General features: G+C 41.7%; 1 protein-coding gene across 27 annotated transcripts in view; it reads left to right on the forward strand.

The window, feature by feature from the left end:
- Macf1 (microtubule actin crosslinking factor 1) overlaps positions 1-22,957 on the forward strand; it is a 332,217-nt gene that overhangs the window by 249,832 nt on the left and 59,428 nt on the right. For all 27 annotated transcript variants that reach the window (XM_040756696.1, XM_040756695.1, XM_040756698.1 and 24 more), the window contains 5 exons: positions 774-1,015; positions 2,299-2,428; positions 3,277-3,476; positions 4,225-4,720; positions 5,664-7,135. In XM_040756696.1, coding sequence (XP_040612630.1) covers positions 774-1,015; positions 2,299-2,428; positions 3,277-3,476; positions 4,225-4,720; positions 5,664-7,135 — 2,540 coding nt within the window. The remainder of the gene's footprint in view (positions 1-773; positions 1,016-2,298; positions 2,429-3,276; positions 3,477-4,224; positions 4,721-5,663; positions 7,136-22,957) is intronic.

Consider the following 22,957-nt stretch of genomic DNA (forward strand, 5'->3'; position numbering starts at 1 on the left):
CTTGTTGGGTGTGTTATAGTGTTTATGTTTGCTGTGTTTGTGTTTCAATATGTGTGGATTATCAGCTGCCAGGAGGGGCATGAGGGTGAAAATCTGGACAGGAACAACTGTGGTTCCTCTCTATTAGCTGGCTAACAGGTTGGCATCCTGGAACTAAAAGTTCTGAGGAAATATACTGGGCCACCAGATTAGGTTAGCAAGTAAAAACCTTCAAGAAAGTATATATGGATCTATGAGTTATAAAGAAGTATTCTAAAGCTAGATGTAGTGGTATTGATCTATAAGTCCAGCACTTGGGAGGTAGAGGCAAGACAATTAGGAGTTCAGGCTTTGGATAGCCTTTGCTACATCAGACTATCTCAAAACAAACAAAGGTAGTGCAGTGGTATTCTTTCCCTCAGTCTCCTGCTGAAATAGTCTCACACTGTTTCTCAGCAGTTTAAAGAAGAGAGAGCAAAAGAATGTTCCAAATTGATTAATCCCAGCAGTATGCTAAAGTGACATCTTACTTTACTTCCTCACTTCTGTCCTTCCCATATTTATTCAGCAATTTATGGCATATATCTTTATATAAAATGCCAAAGCCAGAAAGCAGATTAATGTAGTATTCCTTTACTCTGTGTACTTAAACAGGAACTTTGATGTAATTTGGAGGAAGGCAATCAATAGTTGACTAGAAGAATTAGGAGAGATGCTTAATCCTGACAAATCATTTAGGAATGAGATAAAGGGGAGCAGGATTACCAATCTCATTGTTGTTTCTCTGATACTAGATCTTACAGAGATCCAGTGTGACATGTCTGATGTGAATTCAAAGTATGAGAAACTGGGAGAAGTGCTTCGAGAACGCCAGGGAAGCCTTCAGGCTGTCCTCAGTAGAATGGAGGAGGTTCAAAAAGAAGCGAGTTCTGTACTACAGTGGTTAGAATCAAAAGAGGAAGTTCTGAAAGCCATGGATGCCTCTTTGTCTCCAACCAAGACAGAAACCGTAAAAGCCCAAGCAGAAACTAACAAGGTACTGTGTTTACTAATGAGCTACATTCCAGCAGTATAAAAAGAGACTCCTACAGCTGCTTCTGTCCCAGTCTAGAGCCTGAGCCTGAATGGAGTCAGCTCTTGACTGTAATTGGTGGTATGTTAGCCCTCATTTTTAACATACCTCACTCAAGTCACCATGAGAATTTTAGTTACCTATTGTTATGATTCAGATTTTTAAAATTGCAAAAAAGACATGCTTGCAGAAAGTGGCTTGATCCCCCCCCCCCACACACACACATTAGCTCATTGAGAATTGATTCTTATTTTCCATATAATGCTACGAGATAGTTAAGCCTCTTTCATCTAGGCATCTTTGCAACTCTTAGGGGAACCTTAAAAAGTGTATTTATTCTTAAAACTGAAATGTAAAAGGCTGAAGAGCTGGCTCAGCAGTTAGGAGCACTTGCTGCTCTTACAGAGGACCCAGGTTCACTTGCCAGCATGTACATAGTGTCTCACAACCATCTGTAACTCCTGTTCCATGGGATCCAGCTCCCTCTTTTGGCGTCCTTTGGCACCAGGCATACATGTGGTGCACATGAACACAACCACAACAGACAAATACACATAGTAATTTTAGTGTTTTAAAATTTGAAATGTGGACTGAAAGAATTGTCAGAAAATAGAAGAACATAGACATTTTCTTATAAGAAATTTTCTCCAAAATTTTAAGTATCCCAATTGAGCATGGCATGTCAGCTCTCCAACTACCAGAATATTACCATCCTCTTATCTTGGCCCTTCCAATTAAGAAGTGATGATCCCTACTTAGTTGGGTTTCATTGTTGTGTTGTACTTAAATGAACTCAGATCCCACCATTTTCTCTTTTTTTGTTTTACTTTTTTTTTATTTATTTTACACACCAGCCACAGTTTCCCCTCCTTCCTCTCATATTCCCATCATCCACTCCTCCATCTCCACTCGGATGGGATAAGGCCTCCCATGGGAATCACCAAATCATGGCACATCAAGCTTAGGCGAGCCAAGCCCTCCCCCCCCGCCCAAGGCTGAACAAGGCAGCCACCATAGGTTCCAAAGAGCCAGCACATGCATCAGGGACAGGTCCTGGTCCACTACTAGGAGATCCCACCATTTTCATTTTAGAGTAAATATTGAAGCTAAGTAAATGGGGCAAGCCATACGCAGGGTCAGAACTATTGAGTCTTCCCATCAAGCCAGTCTTCCAGTTATTTCTACCACACACAACACGGTGTTTCCACCCTAGAGTCTCATGGCATGTATGCTATGCTTTCTCCTAGGCTTTCCTGGCTGAATTGGAACAGAATTCCCCTAAAATCCAGAAAGTAAAGGAAGCTCTTGCTGGACTACTAGGGACATATCCCAACTCACAAGAAGCAGAAAACTGGAAGAAAATGCAAGAGGAGCTCAGTAAGTCATCACAGGGATGCTTTATACTTAAAATATCTTGTCTCCAAAGCAAATTGAAAATCTCAATACACCCTATAAAGCTGGAATTCCAATTAACTTTGGAAAGCAAGCAAAAGCCTGTCTCTCCAGGACTAGAAAATGACCTGGATAGGGAAAATTTTAGAAATTAAGTCAGCAGAAATCTGGTTTTCTAGGACAAGTCAAGCTGATAGTCTGCTCTGATCAAAAGTTTAAGAGAATATTGGAGATAAAAATGGAAATGGAAAGTGATGACCCACACCTTAATCTAGTACTTGGTGGTAGAAACAGGTAGTTCTGCAAATCTGAGCTAGCCTGGTCTGCATAGCAAGTTCCAGTCCAGTCAGGGCTACATAGTGAGATCCTGTATCCAAACAAAACAAAACAAAACAAAACAAAACAAAACAAAGCTTGGGCTTAGAGAGCAGGCTCAGTGGTTATAGGCACATAGTTCTCTTTTAGCAGAACATAGTTCAGTTTATAGCACCCATGCTGGGCAGCTCACAGTCTTCTGTAGCTCAAGCTCTGTCACCTCTGGCCTCTGAGGTGCACTCACTCATGTGCACATACCTACACACTGGCATACATAATTAAAATTAAACAGTGTGTGGGGGAGAGGAGGGCTTCCATTCAGTTCTATCAGTGCAGCTTCTTGATACTGCCAGCCTAATGAAGATACAGAACTATTTGTATTATTTTAGTTCTTAAATATTTTAAGTTTTTAAAATTTTTAAACATGTTAAATAATAGCTATTGTGTCATTTCCTGTAGTATATAAGGAATACAGCTGGGGAACATGCCAACTACATTCTCTCATTTCCTCTCAACAGATTCCCGATGGGAAAAGGCCACCGAGGTTACTGTGGCTCGCCAAAAGCAGCTAGAGGAATCTGCAAGCCATCTGGCCTGTTTTCAGGCTGCAGAATCCCAGCTCCGCCCTTGGCTGATGGAGAAGGAATTGATGATGGGAGTTCTAGGACCCCTATCTATTGACCCCAACATGCTGAATGCACAGAAACAGCAGGTCCAGGTGAGCAATGTAGATGAATCCTTAGAGCAAAGAAATAGGTGTGGTAGAATTTGGGTTTGAATGCTACTCCTGGCAAGTGGATTTCATTATGACCCCTAGGCAAGATTCTCTTTCCTTGGGTTTTGTTTTTGTTTTTCAACACAGCATTTCTCTGTGTAGCCTTGGTTGTCCTGGAATGTGTTCTGCAGACCAGGCTGGTTTTGAACTCGCAGAGATTCCCCCTGTATCTGCCTCCTAAGTGCTAAGATTAAAAGAGTGCACCACCACAGCCTGTCATATTAAACAATTCTTTTTTTTTTACATTTTTTTCTTTTATTATTTTAATTTTAAATAGCTTGCTTCACATGTCAATCCCAGTTCCCTCTCCCTCCTCTCCTCCCGCACCCCCCCCCCCCCGCCATCCCCTTCAGCCTCCCATCCTATTGCCACTTCCTTCCACATAGGGGATATCTAGAGTCTGTCATTTCACTCAGGGCAGGGTCCAGACACTCCCCTAAGAGTCCAGGTTGAGAGAGCATCCCTCTTTGTGTTATGGACACACGAAGCCCGTTTGTATGCTAGGGATAAACACTGATCCATTGCCTAGGGCCCAATTCTTAAAGAGAATGGTACAGTATCCTAGTAGTCTGGTCCCTGGGGTTTTCTGGCTCATTTTCAAATTGGGCTGGCATAATCCAAACTCAGTTTTTGTTTTGACACTGCTTTTAGATCTGTTTTCTCTGACATCTCCATGTCATTTCTGTTTCAGTTTATGCTGAAGGAATTTGAAGCACGAAGGCAACAGCAAGAGCAACTGAATGAGGCAGCTCAGGGCATCCTAACAGGTCCTGAGGATGTCTCTCCATCCACCAGCCAAGTACAGAAAGAACTCCAAAGTATCAATCAGAAGTGGGTTGAGCTCACTGACAAGCTTAACTCCCGTTCCAGCCAAATTGATCAAGCTATTGTTAAAAGTACCCAGTACCAAGAATTGCTCCAGGACTTATCAGAAAAGGTGAAAGCAGTTGGACAGCGGCTGAGTGGCCAATCAGCCATCAGCACCCAGCCTGATGCCGTGAAGCAACAACTAGAGGAGACCAGTGAGATTCGGTCTGACTTGGAACAATTAGACAACGAGATTAAGGAGGCTCAGACACTGTGTGATGAACTCTCACTGCTCATTGGTGAGCAGTACCTCAAGGATGAGCTCAAAAAGCGTTTGGAGACAGTCACCCTGCCTCTCCAAGGCTTAGAAGACCTTGCAGGTGAGCTGAAATGAGAACAGCAAGCAAAAGGAATGACACGGCAGACCAAGAGTCTAGAATGACCCTTAAGTAGCTTTTCAGAGTTAGCATAATGTTTCTGTTGTTACTTCCAGTAACCATGAGAATTGTTGTGGTTATTATCCAGTGATCATTAGCATATATGGAGCTTCACATAACAACACAGTATGGGAGATAGAAGCTGTAACATCACATCAGCTAGCCTGTAGGCACTCATGTCCAGGAATGTACTAATGGGTGGAGTTCTGTACACACTTTAACTGTAGCACTTGTTTCTGTATGTTGTCGATGGGCATGCATATCCCTGACCCCATTATGCAAGTTATAATGTATTCTGCAATTTTTAAGATTTTTTTAAAATTATCATTTGCTTACATGTGGTATCTATAGAGACCAAGATGGGGTGTCTAATCCTCTGGAACTAGAGTTACAAGATATGAGCTGCCATGTTGGTGCTAAGAACCAAACATGGGTTCCTCTACAAGAGCAGTCAGTGCTTCTAACTGCTGAGCCATCTCTCTACCCTATTTTGGAATTTTTTTGTTTGTTTGTTTTGGTTTTGGTTTTTGGTTTTTGTTTTTCGAGACAGGGTTTCTCTGTATTGTTTTGGAGGCTGTCCTGGAACTTGCTCTGTAGACCAGGTTGGAAATTTTTTTTTAAGAAAAATTTTGTCATTAACTTGTTCTTCTTCTGAAAATGTTATGACTTTAAGTTTTTATTGAGTTAGACATGTCAGGTCATGTTACATGGTTGATAAGAGGATTGTAGGAACCTAGCTTTATACTTATTTTTATGGTAGATATTTTTATGGTAGATTCTCAATATTTGTTTCTGTTTTTAAGATTAGACCATACCCTGTTAGCAAACATTTTACATCCCGTGTTCAGGCTTGATTGATTTTAATTTCTTTTTTTTTTTATGTTAGCTGATCGCATGAACAGACTCCAGGTAGCTCTCGCCAGTACCCAGCAATTCCAGCAAATGTTTGATGAGCTGAGGACCTGGTTGGATGAAAAACAAAGCCAGCAAGCAAAAATCTGCCCAATTTCTGCAAAATTAGAGCGACTCCAGTCTCAGCTACAAGAGAATGAAGAGTTTCAAAAAAATCTTAATCAACACAGTGGTTCCTATGAGGTGATCGTGGCCGAGGGAGAGTCTCTACTGCTTTCTGTGCCTCCTGGGGAAGAGAAAAAGACTTTACAGAATCAGTTGATTGAACTCAAGAGCCACTGGGAAGATCTTAGTAAAAGAACTGCAGACCGACAGTCTAGGCTCAAGGACTGTGTACAGAAAGCTCAGAAGTATCAGTGGCATGTGGGAGACCTCATACCCTGGATAGAAGACTGCAAGGCCAAGATATCTGAGTTGCGGGTTACTTTGGATCCAGTACAGCTGGAGTCCAGCCTCTTGAGGTCAAAGGCTATGCTGAATGAGGCAGAGAAACGCCGCTCCCTGCTAGAAATACTGAATGGTGCTGCTGACATCCTGATCAATTCTTCAGAAATAGATGAAGATGAGATTCGGGATGAGAAGGCTGGACTCAACCAGAACATGGATGCCATTACAGAGGAACTACAGGCCAAAACAGGCTCTCTAGAAGAAATGACTCAGAGGCTCAGGGAGTTCCAGGAAAGCTTTAAGAGCATCGAAAAGAAGGTTGAAGGAGCCAAACACCAACTTGAAATCTTTGATGCTCTGGGCTCTCAAGCCTGTAGTAACAAGAATCTGGAGAAACTAAGAGCTCAACAAGAAGTGCTGCAGGCTCTTGAGCCTCAGGTAGACTACCTGAGGAACTTCACTCAGGGACTCGTGGAAGATGCTCCAGATGGCTCCGATGCTTCCCCGCTCGTGCATCAAGCTGAGGTTGCCCAACAGGAGTTCTTAGAAGTGAAGCAACGAGTGAACAGTGGTTGCCTGACCATGGAAAACAAGCTAGAGGGCATTGGGCAGTTTCACTGTCGAGTCCGTGAAATGTTTTCTCAGTTGGCTGACCTAGATGATGAGCTAGATGGCATGGGAGCCATTGGTAGAGACACGGATAGCCTGCAGTCACAAATTGAGGATGTACGGCTATTCCTTAACAAAATCCAAGCCCTCAGGTTTGACATAGAGGACTCTGAAGCGGAATGTCGGAAAATGTTGGAAGAAGAGGGGACTTTGGACTTACTAGGTCTCAAGAGGGAGCTAGAAGCTCTTAACAAACAACGTGGTAAACTGACAGAGAGAGGGAAAGCTCGCCAGGAGCAGCTGGAGCTCACGCTGGGCAGAGTGGAGGACTTCTATAGGAGATTGAAGGAACTCAGCGACGCCGCAGCCGCTGCGGAGGAGGGAGAAGCACTTCAGTGGGTTGTGGGCACTGAAGTGGACATCATCAACCAGCAACTAGCAGATTTTAAAGTAAGTGTCACCCTGATTTTTTTTTTAATTTTCCTCACTAATGCATAAAATTTAGATACCAATTGAGAATGTATTTTTCACTTGGGTCCCCATTTCCTTGTTCTCACTTCCATTACCACCAAAGCACATGTGTGGAGACTGAGTCTCTTAGATGTCTAAGAAGACAGCTTTGAAGATTTTTCTGTTGTTGTTTCTTTCCATTTTTATAGCCAATTTAGGATATGGAAGAAAGTGCTTATGCCTTGTCTCTTAGTCTAAGACTCTCCTAGTGATTTCTCAAACACTCAAATTAACTGATTTGGTAACTGTATTCATGGTCTTATTTTTCAAACTGAGCTGTGAGCCATTTCCTGAAGTGTTAATTTTGCACACATTTCAGGGAGACTTTATTGATATATTAGGAAACAATGTAAGGTTTTCATGAATTATTAAGTGAAACATATTGAGTCAAAGAAATCTCTGACTTGCAACAAGCAGCCTATGAGTCCTCCCAAGACTCCTTAAGTACAAGTTCCTTTACCTATAAAAGAGTTTGAGAAGTTCTGCCTTAATTGCAAAATGTTTAGTCCTTTACCATAGTTAGTCTTTCTGGTACTGAAATTTTGTGAGTCTAAATCAAAATAACAGGAGGTGATCAAATGACTGGACCCTCAAGGGTGGATTTGCTAGTCAAGTGCTTCTGTGTTGGGTCTTGACTCAAGCTTCCTTTAGTTACAAATACCCAAAAGAGCTTCATTCTGCTGGCACACCCTTCATGGCACAAGGAATAGATTTGGAAACAATGTCTGTAGCACGTCACTCTATCACCAATGTGAATTATTCCCACAGATAACACTGCTGCCATCAATATAAAGTGAGGACATGGTAGCACATGCCTGTAATCTCAGGCATCAGGCAGCTGAGACAGCATCGAAAGTTCTAGTATAGTCTTTATAGCAAGACCTCATCTTAACAAGGAGGAAGGGTCTACTGGCACTAAAACAGAGGCACACTGACCCTGGGAAGTTATAGCGTTACAGACCAGATCCTAGTGTGACCTAAGCAGAAGCCACATTCGGAGATAGTGTGATTTGTAGCTATAAAAGATCATCATATTTGAGTAGTTTCTTGGTAGAGAAAATTCTGTTTCATTGGCAATGTGGCAAACTGACATTTATGCCTATAGGCTCCAAAATAGTTTTATCTCAACAGATCCTAGTTTGTGGAGGAATTATTTAAAAATTTTTATATTTATATAAGAATTGGCCCTCCAACTTGCTGGGCAAGTAATCTGAGCTGTAACCCCAGCTTGCCCCATTTTCTCAGCAGGGTATTGTGCAGGTTGACATTAGAAGATACTGTTTGTTCTCTTATGCTGAAATTTTCAAGGACTCAGAAAATACTTGGGGCTATTATGTAGTAAATGTTCCTGAGTCACTATAGTGTGAGTGCCTACAAAGTGGCTTATTTGGGTTTCTCTATGTTGTTCTGGTCAGATTGGTTGTCTATATAAATATACAGTGAGGAGATAATTTTGGATTGGCTGTCTATATAATATATAGTTAGGAGAAAATTTTTGATTGGATGTCTGTATCGATATAGTGAGGAGGTAATTTTGGATTGACTGTCTATATAGATATATCGTGAGATAATTTTGAGTTCCCCCTCTACCATGATTTAAGTATTACATTGTACTTTCTGTATAGATGGGTTCAACTAACTGCAGATTGAAAATATTTTAGAAAATAATCCAAAGAGTAGAAAATAATAGTATAACAATGAAAAATAAAATAAATTTTAAAGCAATATAGCATAACAGGTATCTGTATTGCATTAGGTATGATTTAAAGTAGATGAGAAGACACAAATACTGTGTCACTTTTTAAAATGGTCTTGAGAATGTGGTAATTTGGGTAAGCATGGGGGTTCTGAAACCGTTCCCTGAAGGACACCGTGTGTACTACTGTTGTCACTTTTGCAGCAGTTGTTGGGTCTGCCTGTTAGCCATCTAATCATCAGTGAGCTAGAAAATGAAAGAAGCCTGTGAGAATTGTTGGCCAGGTATGGCTGGACATGACTATAATTACAACACATGAGGAGCCTGTGGTTAAAAGATCATGAGTTCAAGACCAGTCTAAGATATATATAGTAAGACCTTGTTTCAAAAGCAAGCAAAAAGCATTAGATATAAATTTTAAAAAGAAGCTGGGCGTTGGTGGCTCACACCTTTAATTCCAGCACTTGGGAGGTAGAGGCAGGTGGATCCCTGTGAGTTCAAGGGCAGCCTGGTCTACAGAGTGAGTTCCAGGACAGACTTCAAAGCAATACAGAGAAACCCTGTCTTGAAAAAAACAAAAAACAAAAAAAGAGCCCTTGGAGAGTACAAATTGTGTTGGGTTTAATAAATCTTTTTTTTCCCCTTAGTTTACTGTATTAGTTCTCAACCTTCCTAATGCTGCAGCTCTCCCCCCCCCAAGACAGGGATTTCACTGTATAACAGCCTTGGCTGTCCTGGAACTTGCTCTGTAGACCAGGCTGGCCTTGAACTTACAGATATTCACCTGCTTCTGACTCCCGAGTGCTGGGATAAAAGGGGTGTGCCACACCATCCAGCTATGCTTCAACCTCTTAATACAGTTAGTTCCTCATGTTGTGGTAACCCCCACCCATAAAGTTATTTTTGTTGCTACTTCATAACTGTAAATTTTGCTACTGTTATGAATCATGATGCAAATAATCTGCTATTCAGAATATCTTATATTCGACCCCTGTGAAAGGGTCATGACCCACAGGTTGAGAACCTGGTTTTGAGAGATGTTCTGGATTTTGATGAAGCTGGAAGATTCACTGGGTATTCCTGCCTTTTTTTTTTTTCCTTTTTTTTTTTTGCATTTCTGCTTTTATGTGTCTAGCATGCTAGTTCCCTCAGAGTTCAGTAGCTGCTTAGCTGTTAGAGCCAGCTTGCTTCGTTGTTTTCTTCTACCACTGAATATTATGATTATAAATGCTGGAATCGGTCAGTCAGCTAGGTACTGGAAGGGTGTTTATCTACAGGGTGGGGGTGTTGACAAGGCAAGCCTAGAAGTGAAGGGAGGAGGGCACTGAAGTGTTTTATTGAAGTCTGTAGGTACTTTCTATAAAATGGTCAGTACCCACTCCCCACCACCCCAGGCCGGAGGTCAAGTCAGAATTCAGTTCACTAACTTTCCTAATAGGGAAGTGTTTTTTGCCTCCTCCCAGCAGAGGACTTTGGTCAGGAGGGAGGAGTACTCTCTTGGCTGAGCTCTTGGGAAATGAAAACAATGAGAGAGGGAAGTTGTCAGTCAGTTTCCCAGCCCTCTTGAAGTTGCATAAAACTCTTTTGGACCTATTCTAAGGACTGAATCATTTTCATTATGAGAGTAAATGTTGAGTTTCTGGATTAATGTTGTAGTTCAGCAATTGACTAATCGTCCCTTGCTCCAGCAGCAGATCAGAGACATAAAGGTTGACTCAGCTTTCAGATACAAATTGTCTTCAATAAGAACAATCAAATGAAGATAGATATTAAAAGGCATTTTAGCTCAAAGTTTTCTTTTTAATAGAATCACCCCTTAGCGTAGACTCAGAGAAGATAAGAACCATTGAGGCAGAAACACAGGCCAACTTTGACCTGACTAACTCCCTAGTCTATGGAGAGCCTCAGGTTTCCCTGGGATGGACAACAGTGCTGATAAACCCAGAGGTTGCAGTTAGTCTGTAGGAAATGGTTTCCATGATGTGGAAAAGCTAGAAGTTACTATTCCTAGGGAAGGTTTTTCCTTTGGTCGCCTGTGGTGACTTGTAGAGTCTGGTTGGCTGGTTGGTATCCTCAGATACCAGCAGAGTCATTTCCACCCTAAGCAAGGAAAGACTCAGCCATCTGCATTGGCATGGTCACGTGGCCCATCTCTCTCCCGTTCTGTAAGAAATAGAAAGGAAGAGACCTTTCCAGAAACCATGACTGGAACGTGTTTTCAGAAAACTGTGAGGAGAAGCTGTTAGCTGATCTCTTCAGGAAATCCCATTTCTGAATATTGAGGGAAAGGAATTGTGTATGCCTAACAGGAGATTAGTAAGAAAGGAGGGACCTTTGTTTATAAACTAAAACTTAAGCCAAAGAATTCTCCTAGTGTGACTTTCCTGGGAAGGGTAGGGAGGAAAAAAACAAAACAAAAAAACTACCAATCTGATGGTTAACAAAAGGCTTTCCTTGTTTAGAACTGTCTATAGATTTGTCAAGAATTGACCTCATTCTGAGTCTTAACTTCCTCTCCTTGCACCCCTGTTCCCCATCACACTGATGAAGAGCATCTGGAGAACTGCGTGTGTATCATTTGGGTTTCATGCCTGTGATTAGGATAAACTCTAGACTTAGAAATCTCTTTAGGGTCTGTTAAGTTTTCCACAATTACTTAATATCACCTAATGGTACATTTGAGGCATTCAAGTCAATCATCAGTCTTTTCGTTCTGGTTTTGAGACAGGGTGTCTTGTAACTCAGGCTAGCCTTGAACTTCTCATCCCCCGTTTACTTTACCTGCTGGGATTACAGATTCCACATCAAGTTTTATGGGGTACTAGGGATGGGACCAGGGCTTTGTACATGCTGGGCAAGTAGTCCACCTACTGAACTGTATCACCAGCCCCCAGACTTTTCCTTTCTCATTTTTTTGAGGCTAGCCAGCAGATGTAGGTGCCTCAGCAGACTTACTAGCACTGTTCTCTCCTAACTCACTGGTTCTCAACCTCCCTAATGCTGGGACTTTTTAATATAGTTCTTTATGTTGTGGTGACCCCCCACCATAAGTTTATTTCGTTGCTACTTTGTAGTTGTAATGTAAATATCTGATATGAGACATCAAAGGGGTCGTGACCCAACAGGTTGAGAGCCACTCTCCTAACTCAAACTGAGCAGAGTTGAAGGTCAGTAATACTTGCAGCTTCTGTCTGCAAGCTGGATTGCCTTCTAGAAAACCAGAGCAAGAAGCTCTTCAGTCGCAGTCCTTTGAATTTTTTCCCCCTCGTGATAAACAAGCTTAGACAGCTTCTTATGTTCACAAATGAAAACCCTTGATGATGGGGCCCAGTATGGTGCTGAAAATTTGCCAATTTGTAGATATTTGTCCATTACTTTCTCCATTGAACAAAGGTATTATCAGCCTGTCCAAAGTTTACTAGTTAGTATACCTGCCTGAGAATGAATCACTAGCCTATAAAGCAAATGAGGTTAGCCTTGGGAAAAAAGGGAAATGAAAGCAGGGAAAACCTGTCTGTCACTAGAGGGTTGGACACCCCCTTCAAAGCTGCCAACAGGAGGCAGACTCTGCCCTATCACCACCTCCTCCCTTGCTTAGTGCTAACTGAACCTTGGCCTGTTTGGAGTTTTTTGTTTGGATTTGTTTTTCTTTATTTCTTTTCCAAACAAGCATACTACAGTGCTACTTCAATGGCAACTGGGGTTCAAGGAAAAAAATACCTGAAGGTGAGAAGTTCTCACCTTTAGATAGTAAACATTTTAAGCTAGGTTGGTTTTTGTTATGGGTAGCTGTCTTGCTCATTGGAGAGTGCTGAGCAGCATCTCTGACCTGTGTGTACTAACTATGGTAACTTCCCAGTTGTAAGAGCCTGACATTCCCAGAGGCCTCCTAGGAGGCAGAGCTGCCCTCTTTAGAATGTCTGCTCTGGAAGAACATCGCCTCAGTTGGATTGGGTACTAGCTGATTAAGTTAAATATTTGTATTGTAGGCAACCTCCTAGTAATCTGATTATGACTGTGTGTTAGCAACGCTGCCTCTAGGTCAGCCTTTGTTTTCCTGGTGATAATCTGTGTCTGGACACTTTCCCTGGCGTGTGAGATTTATATGCAGTTGTTGGTGGAAGTGTTTAGCTGATGATGCATTTCCAAAGAGAAGAGGCGCTCCTTGTCCTGTGCCTTTAAGGGGAGATTACAGTATGTCAGTTGTTCTCTGGAGCCAACCCAAAGTTTGCCTGCTGGTATTTATAACCCTATGTGACCACCCTCCACCCCCTCATCCCCTAGAATTCCAACGCACTGTAATAATCCTCTCCACCTCTACTACCAACTGAATGGGGAGGAGGCAGAGGAACTTTTTGCGATATGTCCAACCCTTTCACAGACTTTGCAGAAGTGGACAGTTTATTGCTACGTCTAGGAATGGGTATAAGTGGTATCAGCCTTCGCTTGCCTTAAAAACAAAACAAAACCCTAGAGCCAGATTCAGTGGTGTGCTCCTGTAGTCTTGGCTGCTGAGGAGGCTGAGACAGGTGAGTTCCTTGAGACCAGGAGTTCGAGGTCAGCTTAGAACATAGGAAGACCTGGGCGCTTTGAAGCTAGATGACTAGTACACAAACCTTTGAGGGACATAGAACATCTCTGACCTGACAGCTGGTACAGTTTTCTACTTTGCCAACCAAAAAGTTAGTTCCACAGGCAATACAGTCAGGTCACTGCCCAAAGACATCGCTGCCCAAAAGGACTTCCTCCTGCCAAATGGATATTTCCCAATTCCCAGCTGTCCTAATTGGAAAAACCTAGCTATGAGAAGAATGTGTTTTCCACTTACCTTCTGTAAGGCAGTGGCACAATCAGTCGTTTTCAAATGAGACTCATTTTAACTGTACAAGGTTAGCGGGACACACTCCCGAGGCCCTCACAAAGTTTTCCTGCCACCAGTACTGAACATAAAAACGGTGCTTCTTGAAGTTCAGCGGCATTTCGGTCCATCCTTACTTGGCCTGTTCCAGTACTTTGGAAGGTAGTAGGATCTTAGTCTGTAGTTAACAGTGAGAACAGGCACAAAAGAACCGCTGTGGTTATAGTGTAAGTGCAGCAAGAGGGTCTAAATGAGTTCTCATAACCCTTCTGTAAATGACATTTAAAATCTCAGCTTGCAGATAAGAAAACTTGGACTGGCAGTAGTGGCACACACTTTTGATCCCAGCACTCAGGAGGAGGGACAGGCAGATGTCTGTGAGTTTGAGGACATCCAGGGCTACACAGAGAAACCCTCCAGGGAGCAGGGAGGACCAAAATTTAAGAGTTAAAAACGAACTTGCTTAAGCATAGAACTGGAGGGAACGGTCAGTAGCTAACTTGTCTTCTTCAGAGGACAAGTTCAGTTCCCAGCACCCACACTGCTCACAGCCACCTGTAACCAACTCCACCAGGTCCAGGGGATCCTCTGGCTTCTGAGAGTTTATACTCACGTGCACAAACCCACTCAGGCACACACAGACATATACACATAATCTCAAAAATCTTGGGAGACTTTTAGCAGTGCCCAAGAGACAGTTTTCTTTCTCTCCCTCTCCTCCCCAACCCATATCTCCATGTCTCTCATGTCTTTCTCTCCCTTTTTTTTTTTTTTTTTTTTTTTATGCTAAGGTCTTGCTATATAACCCTGGCTGGCCTTGAACTCACAGGTATATACCTATCTCTGTCTCCTGAGTGCTGTTGTTAATAGGGAAGCTGCTAATGGTGTCTAGTGATTGTTACTGGATATGCTAAAATAGATAGGATAGTCCCTTGAAATAAAAAAGTTACTGAGTCCACTTTTAGAAAGATAAGAGATAGGGATTTTTTTTTAACTTTCAGATTCCATGAACACTGCATAGAGAAGCTTCTATCACTCTCTTGACCTTTTAAAAAATTATTTAAGAAATAGGTTTGCTTCCTGGGATAACTTCTACAGTCAGGATCTTTGTGAACTTAATTGACTCAGTGGCTTAAGAATTCTCAATGCTTTACCAGTCCCCGCCCCACCCTGCCACAAAGTTCCTGCTGTGGATATCAATCAGCTGTGAATCTCAAGCTACTTCCTGTAGGGTGTGTTGTGGAATGGCATCAGCCCCTGCACCAGATGGGAGTGCTGATCTCAGTGTCATTTTATCAGACTCTAGTTGGAACAAAGGATTCCCTGTTAGGAAGAAAGAGAGCTGATGCAGTTGGACAGTCTGTGTGTGCGCACATGGTTCCCATGGAAAAGGGAGACATAAATTATTCTGTAGCCTTCTAAACGTGGTTTTCCAAGGTGGATTTCCTAAGCTTCTGACTTCACCCTTGTTTTGGCAGTGCTTATTCTTCTCCCAAATCAATGCATGAGCCATTGACCTGATGAACTTAGTGGTGGCAACCTTCGGAACTGATCTGCTTTTTTTTTTTTTTTTTTTTTTTTTGGTCTTTTTCTTGAGTCTTTGACTAAGTACTTGGTCACCACTGTTTTTCCAGTCGTTTCTGATATAGTTGGGCCTGTACTCCAGTTATTTACCCTAGTCATACCTAATACATTTGAACTATTGTATTTCTGCTCTTCGTGTGAAGGCACAGCTTCAGTCCCATCTTATACAAAGCATTTCTAACCCCTCCAACTTATTTCTCCTGATCATTTAAATAACTTAACTCAAAAAAACTTTGCTCACGTTATTTAACTCATTTGGTTCTTACTAAATACTACCAAATCTGGGTACTTTGTGATTATATTATTTTCCCATCCCTTTTTTCAACAAATCTATTTTTGTGCCTTTTACTTGAAGACAACTGAATATTTAACTGATTAGGTGGATGTTCTTTATTTCTCATAAGCTATATGAGCTCTAGGATTCAAAATGTCATCTGGGCATTGTGGCACACAGCTGTAAACCCTGCACTCAGGATGCTGAGGAAGGAGAATTGTATACAGTTCAAGAAAGCCAAATTGTGAAAGTCTTGTATAGTTACTGATCACTTTACAGTCATTATCATTTGTATAATTAATTGCCAATTGATGAAACTCTTCATAGTTCATTTAGCCCTGTATAATGGGGTTGTAAGGGAGTAGAATTCAAGTTCAAATCAGAAATATGTGGGGGAAGAGGAAGAATCCAAGGTCAAGTCAGAAATATGCAACTTTAAATCCTAGCTGATATCATTTACAAGCTGAGTGACCTTGAAGAAAATTACTTTGGCACTTGGGAGGCAGAGGCAGGCGGATGTCTATAAATTCAAGCACTGGGGGGAGGGAGGGGGAGTGTGGGGCAGAGGCAGGCAGAGGCCAGCTTGGTCTACAAGAGCTAGTTCCAGGACAGCCTGCAAAGCCACAGAGAAACCCTGTCTCGAACCAACCCCCCCCCCCAAAAAAAAGAAAAGAAAAGTTAGTTCTGTGAGTTCACTGGGCAGTAGTGACACATGCCTTTCTAAGGCCATTTTGACTTTAACTTTTGTGTTCTATAAGTCAATATTATTTCATATCATTAACCAAAACACATTACCACTCAGTTATTCATCACATCAGCTTTAATGATCTTAGAGTCCTTGGTCTAATTAACTTTAGTTTTCATCATTCTCCACATTATCTTCCTCCATTGCCATACAGTGGCAACTACTAAGTCAGCATCTTTAAGAGAGACACGTCTTAATATAAATCAGTCTCTAATTAAAACATCAAAGCATAAAAGGAAAAAACATCAGCTTTGTTCCAGAGACAATTGGCGTTTAAAAAGATAGAATTCATCTCTTTGCAGTGTCAACCAGACTGAGATGTTTTACAAATCTTTATTTATGATTTCAGTAAATACAACTTTCTAACATATGATCTAATATGTGTGTTTATATGATCCAGAGGAAGACTATGAGAATTTCAGGCAACTGAAGGTTTATCCTACTTGACTTCATGGTATCATTCAAGTGACCATTTAGGATGTGTAATTTTACAGTTAATGCCCCCAAAGTGAGCTATTTTTGTACTTTCTTTTTTTTTTTTCTTTCTTTTTACAGAGAGAGGGGATTGAGGGAAGAATGGCAAGGAAATGGAGGGGCAGACAGGCACTGTGGAGGTCAAACAACCTGTGAGAGTTGGTTCTTTCCTTCCACCATTGTGCCGAAGTCATCAGGCTTGATGATGAGCACCTTTATCCACAGAGTCTTCTGGCCAGCCCCTTGGTCTGGTCTTTAACCTCAAACCTAAGTTGTTTATTTGTTCGTTTGTAATAAAAGATAATTACTTGAGTAGGAACTTAGAGATATACCTCATCGGTGTCGTACTTGCCTAGCATGCGCAGGGCCCTAAGTATGATCCACACACAAAAATGCCTGCTTTACTTGTTCTATCTTATTTTCTTATATTTGAGAGGGGACACTTGCAATAAGACTGTTTAGTGATTTGACCCAGAAAAGGAACTTTGTGATAGTTGTGCCATCTTGAAACTAAGAAGGCTATTTAGTCCCAGGGAAAGCCTATATAATGATGTTCTCAGCAAAGTCTCCCCTGAGCTTCCCAGTCAAGGCCCCCAGCTCGTGTTTTCATAGCACTGTTTGCTTTTCTTTCAGAGTCCTTATACAATTGAAATGAGTGTCTGTGTCAGCTACTAGGATAAAGATGCCTGACCTTACCATGTCTCATTAAGATATCTGAGTTCCTAGCATAGTCTGAGGTACATAATAGGTCACAAGAACCAATAAAAAGAATAAAAAATACAACTTTGAGCCAGGGGTGTGGGACATGAGCCTAGTTATGTGTAAGGTCCTGCTTCAATCCTCAGCATTGTTTAAGAAGAAAAGAAAATACAACCTCAGGGGGCTAGAGAGATGGCTAAGCACTTAAGATCATTTCTTGGTCTTTCAGAAGACCCTGGTTCTGTTCTTAGCCCCCATGTGGTAGATCACGTTCATGATCAGTTCTAGGTGATCCCATGCCTTTTGATTTCCACAGACCCCAGGCATGCACATACAGCAAGACAATCATTCACATAAAATACATTTTTTAAGAATATAACTTCAAAGTGGGCAGTGGTGGCGCACGCCTTTAGTCCCAGCACTCAGGAGGCAGAGGCAGGCGCATCTCTGTGAGTTCGAGACCAGCCTGGTCTACAAGAGCTAGTTCCAGAACAGCCTCCAAAGCCACAGAAAAACCCTGTCTCGAAAAACCCAAAGGGAGAACAAAAAAAGAATATAACTTCAATAGTACAGGGAGGGAGACAAAGAACTGCCTGGAAAAGAGGCATGGTAACACTGTGCTTTGGGAGCCAAAAGAAGAAAATCTTGAGAGATGGCAAATACTTCCTTCTACACACCTGTTATCCTTAACCTCTGCTGTCTGACTCAGCACCCATCAGTCCTGAAATTATTTCTCTAGAAATATTCATTGACTTCCTACTTGACTAATCTGATGACATTGTCTAGTTCATTGTCATCTTTCCTAAATACTTGGTTTTAGGAACTGCAGAGATGGCTTAGTCACTAAAAGAACCTCCCACACAAGCATAAAAACCTGAGTTTAGATCCCCAAAACCCATATAAAAGAAATCAGACATAGTGGCATGCATCTATAAGCCCAGAGATGAGGTGGGGGTAAAGAGTACTCAGACAAATGGAGCCTAGAGCTCATTGGCCTGCCAGTCTATCATAGTGGATGAACTCCAGGTTTAGAGAGGCCCTTTCTCAACAAATAGAGGAAGACATTGTTCTCTGGCCTCCAGGTGCATGGATACATGCACATATCTGCACAAACATGAGAAACTTTGACTTGAGGCTGGCCTCAAACTCTTGGAGGTCTTGCCTCACCTCATGAGTTCTGAGATTACAGGTGTGTGCTACCATGCCTGGCATCTACTTACATTCCTGTTGTTCTTTCCTCCTCCCTTAAGAATGATCTGCTTTCTTTTGGATTTGTCTTCCCCAAATATATGTCTTCTGGAGTTCTGTCATCTACCTTCTTTCCTTATATTCGGCCATGGTGAGGCAGCCAGCCCGACACTGTTCCATGGTGAAAGGTTTCTAAATCTATATCTCTACCTCAAAGTGGAATCTCCTGTATGAGGGGCTGTTGTAGACCAGCTCCACATGAGTTGTCTTTGAACACTCTAAACAACATGAATCAAATACCTTCTTCCCTATACTGCTTTGTGAGTTCTTCCATGCCCTTGGTAACCCCAGAGTAATAGTACAGCATTATCTTTATTTTCTCTCTAACCTCTACTTTCTACTGAGTTAGTGAGTCCAAATCTGACTCATTTTTTTCAGTCTCTTACTTCATTTGTACTAGCTTCGTCCCTTTCTTCCTTTTTCTTTAAGACAAGTATATTTACCACTTCAAGGTTCAAAAGTTAAGGATTTGGATTTTCAAGTAAGGCAAAAAGAGACAGATGTCAGCTGAATGAGTACTGTGTCCCACACACGTTTCTGTTAAGTATTTTCTTTTCTTTCTTGAGACAAGGTCTTACTCTGTAGCCCGTCCTAACCTCAAATTATGTTACTCCTGTCTCAGCCATGAGCTACTCCACCTGATTTACAGTTAGCTAAATCTTGTGGTAATGCTTTTCTGAATAAAGCATATATGCCCTTGGCACAGACTTCTTTCCATTTTGACATTCTTACACAGCCTCTAGTTAAGGCATGCTGAATGAAAATTTGGTTCTTTGGGAACTTATTTTTGCTGGGCATGGTGGTGCATACTATAATCCCACTTGAAGATGAGGCAGAAAGATTGTCAACAGATAGAAGCAGCCTAGGGTTACTGCTTAAATCAGCAAACACCTGACTTAAGAAGAAAATGGCCCAGAGGTAGTGGCACACGCCTTTAATCCCAGCACTCAGGTGAAAGAGGCAGGCAGATCTCTGTGAGTTCAAGGCCAGCCTGATACACAGAGCTAATTCTTTTTGTTTTGTTTGGTCCCTCCAAGAAGCCTTCTCTGATTCCTCTTGCCTTCCTGTCTCCTGCCCTCTGCCAGGCCTTTCTAACTTGTAAACCCTCCCCATTTTTGTTGTCATTTCTTTCTTGATAACTATCAATCTAAACAAGGAATCAATACACTGCCTTTTGGACACCCTACAAGCAAGGGTTATGGGAGTCCTGTAGAGTGTGTGGAAAGTTTTCTTAAGCATTCAGAAATACACAAGAACTCAAATATTTTCAAAGCCTTTGGTTTTCCATTTAAGACAAGAAAAAAATTTCACACCATATTCTGTTGATCTCTGTGCCACACAGAATGTGCTATCTTTACAATAACAAAAACACAAAACATGGTTGTTACTGATGCCCAACGGGTACAGACTTAATACTGTGGAGTTTCCCCTTGCTTCTGAATAATGCTCATGTAGTCTAGATATGCTGAGATGAAAGAAATTTTGTAGATTTAAAATCCCCAAGATCCAACCAGTCCCCTATATCCACTTCTGTTCAGTATCCTCTGAGAGACAGAACGAGCCCCTGTCAGGTGGATGCGAAGGCATTTTATTCACTGAGCTGTGATAAATGTGGCAGTCTCTGGATTGTCCTGGTAAGCTGGCAGTTCAGTTTGGAGCAGACAAAGACAATGTCAGATCCAAACCTTGAGAGGAGCTGGTATGAGTGTGTGAGAGGATTCCACTCAGCCCACTTTAATTAGGAAGACAGCAGGAAGAAACTAGAAGGGTCAACATTGTTCTTCTAAGTTCACAGAAGGAAAATCTAACACCAATTCTGTTCTTAAGAATTGCAAAATGTAGCCGGGCGTTGATGGCTCACGCCTTTAATCCCAACACTCGGGAGGCAGAGGCAGGCGGATCTCTGTGAGTTCGAGGTCAGCCTGGTCTACAAGAGCTAGTTCCAGGACAGCCAGCCTCCAAAGCCACAGAGAAACCCTGTCTCGAAAAACAAACAAACAAACAAAAAAAAAGAATTGCAAAATGTGTAGGGAATTCTTTGAGCTCTGTAGTCAACTAATGGGAAGCTAATTTGAAATGTGGCTTAAACACATCCATTGGTGGTCTCAGGGTGGGGAAAGCATCTGAAGAGGTACTCTGGAGCTCTCTGTTTGTTTCTCCCTCAAAAGTTTAGCAGGGCATGTGAGTGTATGGATGCTTTTTGTGTTAGAGCTATCAGGGCAATGAGAGGGTGAAAACTGAATCAGGTATTTCAGTCAGATGGCTACTGGCGGAATTCCACATACCAAAACTAAAGAGAAACTTATGAACAGATAAAATAAGATGTAAAAGAAAGAGGCCTTCCTCATGCTAACAGATACCAATGATAAAAATGAGCAAAATTAGGAGGCATTTTGGTGGCTATTTTGGGGGTTTTTTGTTTCCTTGTTTTTGTTTATTGAAGGGGTGGGACAATTGGACTGGGTGAGTCTAGTGTGTGTGTGTGTGTGTGTGTGTGTGTGTGTGTGTGTGTGTGTGTGTGTGTGTGTGTGTGTGTGTGTGTGTGTGTGTGTGTGTGTGGTCCTCACTGAAGATCAGGATGGCCTCCAACTGTGAGAGATCTGCTTCTGCTTCCTGAATGGGAGGACTGGAGTTAAAGGTACATACCATCATGCCCTGTGGAATCTTTTCTAGAGGGTCTGCTTAAACTTTTAGGAAGTCTCTGCAGTATTTTAACATTTTAATTAAAGTATGACTAAAACTGATAGGTAATCTGAGTCTGACCCTGAGTTGCTAGATTGTTATCTTTATTTATCTTAACTTTTATGAGAGTAAAACAAGGTAGATAGGTGTTAATTAGAAAAAGACTGGCTTGATTGGCACCTAACTTGGTGAGGAAACAGGAAAGGAATTTCTCGCTGCGAAGGCTGTGATTCCACATCAAGATCATTCTTTATAATAGGATAACCACCCACCCTTAAGTCCAGAGCCAGAATTCCTCAGATTCTTCTAACCAGAGGGGCCCTGGCATGCTACACAGTCTGTTATGATATCTGAACACTTGGTGAATGTGTTTGGCTAGGAAGACTCGCTAGTGAAATTAATCCTGTCCTCTTTGGGGTTTTCTAGTTATATTAAATAATTACAACAAAATTAAAACCTGAATTCCATGAATTGTGAAGAATCAGGTCTGTGAGCTGATCTGCCCTTTGGGTCACAGTGTGCCAGGGGTTCAAAGAACTTTAAGGTTCATCCTGAACAGACTAAGATTTGTGAGTGTTGCCTGAGATTGCACATGACTGCTTAGATTTCTGCTCATACTCCTTTGGGATCAGAAAAGTCCCACTTTTAGGAGACACCTTATTCTTTGAATAACTGTGAGAAAACTGACGGTTTGAAATCTGCCCTTGGATCTTGGTGTGCCAGTTTAAGGAGACATTCAGAACAAATTTGCCTCCTCCCACGTCCCATCTCCTCAGATTCTTAATGTTGCTCATACCCCCAAAACTTGCTCTAGACCAAGTATCTTGATTCTTTTCACTCAGTGTTTATAGAAGAGTGTTCTAGTGTCTTGCCCAATTGGACCAGGAGGTTACAGGATTCTAGACAGCTCTATTAAAAGTTGTAAATGTAAGGAATAGGGTATCTTGAATAAAACAATACAATCTAGAACATTCCAGTACTCCCTTCCACTTACACATGGAAAGAGTCCTTGTACTTGAGTGGGTAGAATTGATCAGCTTCTTTTGAAGTAAGAAATGAAGTGTGAAACATTTTACCAGGCAAAGTTGTCTTTTACTTGCCTAGTCTAACCATGGGCTTCAGCCTGCACCTCATTTTTGCCAAGGGAATTGCTGGCTCCTCAAATTAGTCTAAGGCTTAACTCCAGGCTTCACTGCTGGGTCTCCACACACCAATGACTGGTTTTATTTACTGTTTGTGTGGAGGGTGAAAATAACTTTTTCATAAGTTTTATTATCTATATTGATCACAGGGGCCAACAGGAATGTGGACTTTCTTTTTTCCTTCATGAAATCAGAGGGGCCATCACAAAGGAGGAAAGTATTGCACCTTACAGAGATGCGAGCTGCCTCTGGCAGGCAGTCTTCTGGGTTGCTTTGTTCTTTAACAGCCACTATAGTTTTTCTAAAAGCCAAAACCCTGTTTTGTTGGGTTGTATAACACGTTTCTTTAATATTCTCTCT

This window comes from Mesocricetus auratus, unplaced genomic scaffold (assembly GCF_017639785.1).
Source record: "Mesocricetus auratus isolate SY011 unplaced genomic scaffold, BCM_Maur_2.0 Super-Scaffold_100014, whole genome shotgun sequence".
Taxonomy (NCBI): Eukaryota; Metazoa; Chordata; class Mammalia; order Rodentia; family Cricetidae; genus Mesocricetus; species Mesocricetus auratus.